Source organism: Simochromis diagramma, unplaced genomic scaffold, assembly GCF_900408965.1.
Source record: "Simochromis diagramma unplaced genomic scaffold, fSimDia1.1 OVJJ01000571.1, whole genome shotgun sequence".
Taxonomy (NCBI): domain Eukaryota; kingdom Metazoa; phylum Chordata; class Actinopteri; order Cichliformes; family Cichlidae; genus Simochromis; species Simochromis diagramma.
Window position 1 is genome coordinate 1,945,012 of NW_024386885.1, and position 9,262 is coordinate 1,954,273.

Here is a 9,262-nt window from a genome sequence, read left to right on the forward strand (position 1 = left end):
ATCGTCTCCGCTCAAGGTAAGAGACAAATGTCACCTTTCTCCACATCACTTATAGCAGCACCGAACGTCTCATTTGAGTCCATTTACTTTTAAAAATAGCAACAGAGAAGCTGATGGTGAGACTACAAGGTTGCCTAAGGATGCATTACACCCACAGACTGTATATGAAAGATGGCTGTAGTCAAATTCCCATTTTTAGCATGCTGGATGCTGCAGTGTTGCACGCTTCATTAGACAGTTTGTTGGATAAAAACAGTCTAATTGCTAGCATTGTTGGAGAACATATTTCTGATATAACTAACCTGACAGGAAGCCACATACCTGCAAAATGATTCAAAAGGCACCAACAGCACAAACACAGTCCACAGATCGGTGACTCCAAGTAGCTGAGGTAAAACCTAGCAGACAGCTAGCAGCTACTGCCATCTGTGTCACCATCCACCTTTCGTACAGTTTCCATGCCTCAAACTTTTAGCTTTAATTCTTTAGCTTAGATATAGAAATATTTATCCCCTGTATGGTAAAAAAGGATAAATTATTATTAAGTGTTAAGGTCCCGTTACACAGTCCTAGAGACTGGTCAGGGACCCCGTGGAAACCACCGGCCACTAGAGAAACATGTGTATCACCTGACCAGTTGCTGGAGGTTGCTGCCAGGCTCTAACATGAAATTGGTTGCAAGGAGGTATGCAGTGTCATACCAACACCCTCCTTGTGATTAGTCCTTAGTCACTAGCAGGTTGTCATGGTCGCACATAGTTTGCATGAAAGCTGTCGACTTGTCCATAGACCGTATATGTGAATCACACAGATACCTGCTAATGGACAATTAAAATAGTAGAATTTCACTCACCAAAACAGGATCACAGACTTCTTGGACAGTCTGCACTGCACAAAAAGCCATTTTACTTGTCATGTTAATAAATATCTAAAAGGCACCAACATCACAAACCCTCTTCAGTGACTCCAAAAAGCAGAGTTGAAGTGTAGAAGATGGCCCCCAGCTGTCTGTGTCAACAACATCTACGCACGGATTCATTGTGGTCTTAAATAGGTGAGATACAGCTGTCACAAAGTGGGAACTCAAAGCTGCTGTAAAGGAGGATTTTAACATGTGGGGTCTATGGGGACTGACCCACTGTTAGAGTCGGCCTCAAGTGGCCATTAGAGGAACTGCAGTTTTTCAGCTACTTTAGTTTCTCCAATCAGTTTAATGTGATGCGGAAAAACTAATTACAAGTGGCTGATTTCTAGCCTTGTAAAAGTGACTTGAAACTTCACAAACGAAGCATCCTCACATGTTCGACGATGACGGGACAAAAAGGTTGCCGTGGAAACAGGGGTTTTTTTTTTCTGCCTTTTAAAATCTGCCAGGAAAGAAAAATGTGAGGGGAAAAAGAAGGGAAAGAATGACAGAGAGTCGGTGTGAGACAGAGAGGGGAAGCTAGGTGCAGGGAGTGAGAATGAAATCTGCAGGATCCTAAAAAAATGTGACGAAGGCTGAGTGTGAAAACCGCTGAGGCAGCCAGAATGTCACCGCCTGCTGCTGCGTGCGCTCGTGGGAAATCATCTGACCTCACAATTTGGGTTACCCCACATTAGGAAGTCAAAATGTGGGGGTGGGCAGAAGGGACAGGGAGTGGTGAGGATGGTTTGGTCTCCCTCTCTTTGTTCTGGGGAAGAAGAAAGCGGGGAGAGAGGGAGGGGGGAGCGCACTTGGGTGTCCTCTTTCTTTCATCTTGTCTTACCTGGAGGAGTGCAGTTCTTTGTTTCTTTTTGTAAATCTGTCTCCTCGCTGCTGTTGTTGTCCGTGTCCTGCAGCAGCCTCCTTCCGATCCACCTCTCCTGGTCCTCGCTGCTGTGGCTGGAGACATCAAAACCTGAATGGAGACAAAAGAGAGTGATGGGAGGGTTCAGTGCAACATCCAGATACAAATCACTGAACTTTTGTCACTAAGGAAATTTAGCTGCTTCTAAAAAACCTTGAAGTTCATTGTATAATATACTGTGTAAGGTTGCTCCTCGTGCTAGTCAGACTCCAAGATGTCCATTTGACACATATTAGAAGGTGCTACAATGTAAAAATGGGGGATATAGATGCAGGCAGCTGCATGCAAAAACATAAGACAGGCTTGAACATATACTGGACATGGCTGGAGGAAAAAAACTGCATAAAATGTTGATTTTGCAAAGTGAGCTCTTACAGTTTTGAAACAAGTGCACCAAAGCATCTTCATGCAGGCCATGTTGACAAATTTTAGCTTAGTGTAAAATATTTTTTTGTTACTTTTACTGTTTTCTTACATTTCATTTAACTTTTATTTCAGGTAATTAAAAAGATTCTCTCACGTTTAGCTTTAGTTTTCTAGTTTCATGTTATTTAACTATTATAACCTTGGTGTGGAGTCTGCATGGTCTCCACAGTCCACAGACACACTTCCTGGTTAACTGATAATGCAAATTTGGGCATGGGAGTCAATGGGAGATCGTGTTGTTGTCGTGTCTGTCTCCAGTCTGTATCCTCTCTGTACCCACTTTCACTCCATTTCCAACCCATTAGCCTGAGGTTCTGGGAGTGAAAGTGGGGTATAAGCAGTCTTGGGTGTAACATTTCCCAAACTGTAATCACATTAAGTCTAACACATCTAGGTTCTAAATTCAAGAACCACACTGAAGTTCCAAGTCCAACACTTACATGCATTCTTTAATTATTTGCACAATAGGTGGATGGAACAAAAAAATAAAATAAAAGCTCAGTGTGGAAGAAACAAACATACAAAACTAGATTTTCAGCATCACTCGGAGACAGGATGTTTCTAATTTTAGCAATGTTGAGCAGATGGAAGAAAGCGGTCCTACATATTTGTTTAATGCGTGTGTTGATGGACATATCCTGGACTCCAAGATTCCTCACAGTGTTACTGGAGGCCAAGGTAATGCCATCCAGACACCATGTTTGTACGATTTTAAAAGCCACATACAAAAATCTCAGTTTGTCTGAATTTAGAAATAGAAAAGTAGAGGAAAATTGGAAAAATAGGAATTAGAGGCCTCTGTGACTGGTAAGACGTGCAGCTTTTCTCCCCCAAATAACATTACCCAAGGGAAGCATGTTTAATGTAAACAGCAGTGGTCCCAGCACTGAACCCTGTGGAACTCCAAGGCTAACCTTTGTGTAAAGAAGACTCCCTCTATCCCTGTATCCAGTTGAATCTATCAGGACACAATTCATTATTATACCAGTAAATGTACATTAAGGTTCCTTATTTTATGAGTATTTCTTTCATTACAACTGATAACTGGCTTTAGAATTTGATTGGCATGTTAAATCACTGGAAAATATACAAAACTTTTATTTTTTCTTCCCATTTTTCCTTTAAAAGCGTCATCACTCGAGCTGAATGGATTCCATTTTATGAACGGATAACTGTTATCCCATCATCGGACATTGCTCCGGGAGGCTTCTCTCCTGTCAGGAATCTTTTACTTGTCCATAAAGATGCAGATCAAAGGATTGAGCATGTCTCTGAAGTGCAGCTTCTCCTTGGTCAGGCACATGTGTTACTGGGAGTGATGGGAATAACAACGTTACAAGTAACGGCGTTACTAATTGCGTTACTTTTTTCAGCAACGAGTAATCTAACTAATTACTATTTCTATCGTTACAACGCCCTTTCCGTTACTAACAAGAAAATGCGGTGCCGTGGCGTTACTACTTTTCAACAAACAGACGGTTGAAGCTGTCTTCAGTTTACTGCAATCACTTTCTGCCCCACGATCACTTTTTCCCACAACACCTGGAGCTCAGGGAGCAAAACAATCGCATGAGTGCTGCTGTTTGACTGACGATGAATAAAGTAGTCGTGGTAAACCAATCACATGACCACTTCAAGATGACAAAGCAACAAGGTGACATATACCAGTTTATAAACTGTGTTGATAGGCCACGTAAAACCAGAGTCACGATAAACAAGATATACGCGGCGTTTTTTCCTCAATAGTTTAGTCACGTTTACTGTCTAAGGACAGCGCAGCGAGACCTCTCTGCTTATGAGCAAAAAATAAAAAAACAAAACAAAAAACAGCCCGTTCGCGTTGGTGGAAAAATGCACCATGTCGACCAATCAAAAAATGATATAGCGACATGACATTTGGTTGTTTAGGAAGAGGGGGAAGTTTTAAGAGTGATGGAGAGAGAGAGAGAGAGAGAGAGAGAGAGCAGAAAAAGAGAGAGAGCGAGTTTTGAGATGTGAGAGATTTGTGATGTTTAGCGTGTTTGGGGTGTGTAGTTAATGTGTTGTTTTGTGTAGTTAGTGTGTAGTGTCGTGGATAGTTTTGTGTTGTCAGAACAATGAGGCGACTTCTGTCTCCAGGTAGAAACAGGAGTGATACACCTGCTGCTGTCAGACCTGCAGGTATCAGGCTGTGATGTTCTCCTTTATAGTGGACAGAAATTATTTCTTTTGGAATGGCACAAATAATTTGTGTTACTTATTTAATGCAGAACACCTGAAAAAAGAAACAAGAGGGTAAAAGGTAAATGGCTGCAAATAACTTTGTGTGCGTATGATTTTAAAATTGACAATTTATATTTGCATTTAAAGTTATAAAATATGATTCAATAAACATGTTTATGGTTGTTACAGTAAAAAATATAACTTTTTCTACTCGGATTTTATGTTTTTTGTCTGATTTTAGATCAATTGTGTTAATACAGTATGTCAAAATGAAAACATAACTTTAAATTCAGACACGTGAGGTTGTGCTGAAAAGGATGATACCAAACATGGCAAAGGAAATAGTTTTTAAGGGTGAAATATAGAGGTACAATTCAAAAGTAGTTAAAAATGGCCAATTATACCCTGGACCCCAGAGGGTTAAACATTTTTTTAAAGTAACGCAATAGTTACAAGATTCTAAAAGTAATTAATTACTTGAAAAGTAACTCAGTTACTAACTCATTTACTTTTTCTGAAGAAGTAACTAGTAACTATAATTAATTACTTTTTCAAAGTAACTTGCCCAACACTGGTTACTGAGGGTTTAATCCACTGCGGTATCTCCTGTTAGTCTCCCTACATACACCTTTATCACACTGACACTAATCTCTAAGTTTAATTTATCGGTAAAGAAGACTTTTCTCCACTATCCTCCATGAAATGCTGTGAAATTTGCTTGTTTTCTCCTCAGAAGTGGTTTAGAAGCAATCCTCTGAGACCTCATGGACACATCCTCCTTTCATTTTCACTGACATCATTTTGTAAAGATGGCGTGCTCACCGTTGATCATCATCCTGCTCTGGATCTAAATCCTAAAACTTTCCTCATTTCCATGTTTACATACATGGACTCGGCTGTATGCCTTTAAGCTGTTAGTTTAGCAGAGATGTTGCAGATAGCAAAGTGCATGTCAAGCATTTTGATTTATTTTTAATGCCCTGTTCTGCATTCTTTGCCACATTAAAGTTTGATTCTTTATGTAATGTTAGGATAGCCAACAGCTGGAGCAGAGCTCCACAGATGTGTCAATTTGGTGCTTCCTCCTTCTCCTCCACCTCTACCCTTTATCTCCCACAATTCATACATTGAAGGGGAATTTCATGATTTTCCAAAACTAAATCCTCTGGGCGGGTGGAGCAACAGTGCACAATGTGGGGGCTCCCACTGTGGCTACATCTGCACATTCTTCAAGAAAGCAGCAACACCAATGAATTAATTTCATACTTCACAGAGCTCAGCAGAAGCACTATGGCCTTTCCACCCTGCCAACCACAAGTCTGGCAAAAGACGAAGATTCGAAAAGAATTAAAAAGCAAAACAAACGTCCTCGGGGCCTGACTGAACTCCTCGCTTAGCCTCACCTTCACCACACCACACAGCAGCAGCCACAGCAGCACTGAGGTGTGCGTGTCAGCGGTGCAATCTTCCTCCCACCCTCCGTATCTTTTACCATCTTGCACCGGGAGAAGAAGAAGAAGGAGAGGAATAAGAAGGGAAGCGCGGGAATGATTAATGCGGCCCCGCGAGGAGGCGGTGAGTGCTCCACTTGCGGAGCCACAACACCAAGCTTAAATTGGCAGAACTTCATTAGGCGCATCATAAATAATCAACTTTAATTGATATTCCAGTGCACTGATTAAGAGTTAACATGAACACAACAGGACAGGGTAGATGCATTAAACGTGTCGCCTCTTGTTCTCGCAGAGCTGCTTTTGCGTGTAACACAGTGGGGAGGAAGGACCGATGATGCACAAATCACGAGCGTATGAATATTCACGAAGACCTTCTGTCCACAGAAAGTGATAAATACTTCTCACTTTAGCTGAGTCACACAGACAAAAACAGAGGAGGAACATGCAGGCATCAAGTCGAGGCGTGCAGATGTTCTGCTGCTGCAAATCATTTGAGCAAAAAGAAATCCTATCAAACCACATCAGTAATATCCAGTGAACCATATTATGTATGCAGACTGTGTGCAAGCTGATATTACATAAAACACCTGTAAAAGTATTGTCATGATTTGCAGAACAAAAGGAGGCGTCTCAGATTTCCCTGTTTTGAAGTGTTTCATAAGGATCTTTGTGTCTGTGAGTTAAAGCTAACTTGATATATGCGCAAGTTTCCAAAGACTTCAAGTATGATACTTCTAATGAGAATTTTACTGAAGAGACTGGGGTGGTTCAGCGCTTTGTAGCTGCAGAAGTTAAAGCAGTTTTAATAATTTTATTTCCAGGCTGTTCTTTAATTGTGAGGTTATCAAGTTTAAGATTTGGTGCCACAAGTTACCAAACTGAGCCGTAGAGACACTGCACACTTTTATGTAGGAAGGTGACTTTTACATATGAATGCGTCTTTCTTCCTGTGCTGTTATTTTATGCGACTCTTCTTTTAACATCTCCACCGCAGAGTGTGTAATAAGGAATGGCTGGCTGATTGATAACCATTTGCAGTAACCTGGAGAGGTGCAGGCGGGCTTATATACCCTGGGGCTCGCTGCCCTCATTTCCCTGTCTGCAGCTGAAACACCTGAACACGCAGGATCCTCTGCATTCCTCAGCCATGAATAGTTTCCCATAGTTGAAGCTCACACGAGTGCGCATTATACGGCACTGTACCGCATGGGTGATGACGTTTGGGTACAGTTGCTAAGTTAGAGGAATATTAACAACATGGAGCAATTCGACATTTGAACATTACAGTTATTTCTACTTCTCTGTTTCTTGTATCATTATTACAGTTATTAGCAGGTTTCACTTCTCTACTCATTCACCCCTCGTTTCCTGATTGTTGACCAAATGGAATGCAGCCAGCAATAAAGTGTCTGTTTTGTAAAAAAAACACACACACAATATTTACAACACTGCACATTTCTACAGTTTCCGCGATGCCGTGTTTAAATTCTGTGTTAGATGGAGAAAGGGGGAGGAAATAAAAGGCAAACACGTGGAGGAAGTAAAAGAGAAGGCTGTATCGCTGAGGGCGAATTCAGCAAACGCTGATTTCTCACCTGAATTTTCCGCTAAGGAGGAAAACCCTTTAACGACCAGGAGCAAACCGCCGAACAAGCAGATCTGGATTAAAACCAGCTCCTTTCGCCGTTTCCGCCGCGCTTTCACCTTCTTCTGATTCGGCATCACTTGCTTCGCCCGATTCCGGAGTCGGATACCCGGCAGAGACGTCCCCGCTTCCGCTGCTGCCACATCCATGCGCATCCAAGAAGTACCAAAAAGAAGCGAAAAGGAAAAGAAGAAAACCCAACGACCTCCTTTAATTCCCGGGGAACTGACTTCTCTCCCGGAGACGGGTAAAGAAGTGAGAGAGGAAGCGGGCAGAAAGTTAAGATTGGCACCGCTAATGGGATGCTGAGGAAAAGAAAAAGAAAGGAAAGAAAGAAACGGACCAAAAGGCTTCGAGCTGCTGCTTAGAAAAGCCGGTCTGTCTTCTTATGTCATGTTGGAATGTGGTTTTGGAAGTGGTAATGCTGAGGAAGGCTGCACAGGATCTCCATGGATGCGTCCGTCTGCTGAGAGGAGGAGGAGGAGGAAGAGGAGGGGGGGCGCAGTGACGGCACTGACACACGGTCCAAAATCAGCTTTTATCCTGATTCTGTGAAAAACATACGAAAAAGAAAAATTAACCTTTTTTATGAGCACAGGCTCGATATTTGTGAGTAAACTGGATCCTTAACGCATTCTTTTTGTTTCAAATGTGTTCAATATCAAAGATGTCACAGTTACCATGAATTCAGCAGCTGACATCAGGACATCCGGACACGCCCACTATAAAAGTTACGCCCACGAGATAGATGCACATCTGTCCAGGAGCCGACACACACTACAGGTGTGTATCCTGCAGTCTGAACTAATGATCTAAGTGGAAAACAGGCAGTGGCCACCAAGGCTGCAGGTCCTCTGATGGCCACATGAGGCCGGCTGAAAGTGAGTGGGTCCCCACAGACTCGCGTGTTAAATCTCCAACTTTACCACAGAATTTATCACCTGTTTTAAAGGTGTGGGGTTTTTTTTTGGCATCTATAGTAACTCTACAGGGATTCATATTTTATACCTCACCCCTGGATACAAGGGTGCTAGCTAACGATGAGCCAAAAGTAGCTACAACACAACACACATTCAGTTTGGCTCCTCCCCCCTGCAACCCAACTGTCTTCTGATTGACTGCCCCTCATAAAAAGAAGACAGCGCAAAATTGACCCAAATTTCATCCTCTGAGCCACAGTTTTTAAATTTGGACGTGTTTACCATGTTTAACATGTACAGATACAGTACATACATGTACAGTGTTGTAACAGTGAATATGTGACAGAAACAAGGAAAGGCAAATCCATCTTTTATTATAAACCTTTATTAAAGTGTGAATCAAAGATGGGTGCACTGTATTTGTGTATTTGTGTCTCCTGATAAGCTGCAGATGTTTGATGGGTTCAGTTGTGTCGTTGACTGCCCTCTCCTGGGATTGTGTTTTAATAAGACCACATTAAACAGCTTATACTCACAGAAAATTGAACAATAATAGTAGTATAGAGTTCTTAAGTTGTAGTTTTCACTAAAACCACTCACTCACACAGAGCCGAACACTTTGGCTACGCCTTCAAGGCTTCTGTAAATAATACCGGTATTAATCTTACTTTAAAATATGATGATATTATGGTCAAAACTAAACATCGGCCCCTGTGAACATGGATTTGAAAAGAATAAAAAAAAAACAGTTTGGTTCTCTTCACATATCTGGTCTTTTACTACACA

General features: G+C 41.7%; 1 protein-coding gene across 1 annotated transcript in view; it reads right to left on the reverse strand.

Moving 5' to 3' along the window:
• LOC120734608 (sodium/potassium/calcium exchanger 3-like) overlaps positions 1–8,722 on the reverse strand; it is a 59,418-nt gene extending 50,696 nt beyond the window's left edge. The window contains exons 1-3 of the mRNA XM_040033509.1: positions 8,237–8,722; positions 7,507–8,105; positions 1,749–1,880 (exon numbers count right to left, since the gene is read on the reverse strand). Of these exons, the coding sequence (XP_039889443.1) occupies positions 1,749–1,880; positions 7,507–7,711 (337 nt within the window). The 5' untranslated portion in view covers positions 7,712–8,105; positions 8,237–8,722. The remainder of the gene's footprint in view (positions 1–1,748; positions 1,881–7,506; positions 8,106–8,236) is intronic.
• Positions 8,723–9,262: the final 540 nt, after the last annotated feature.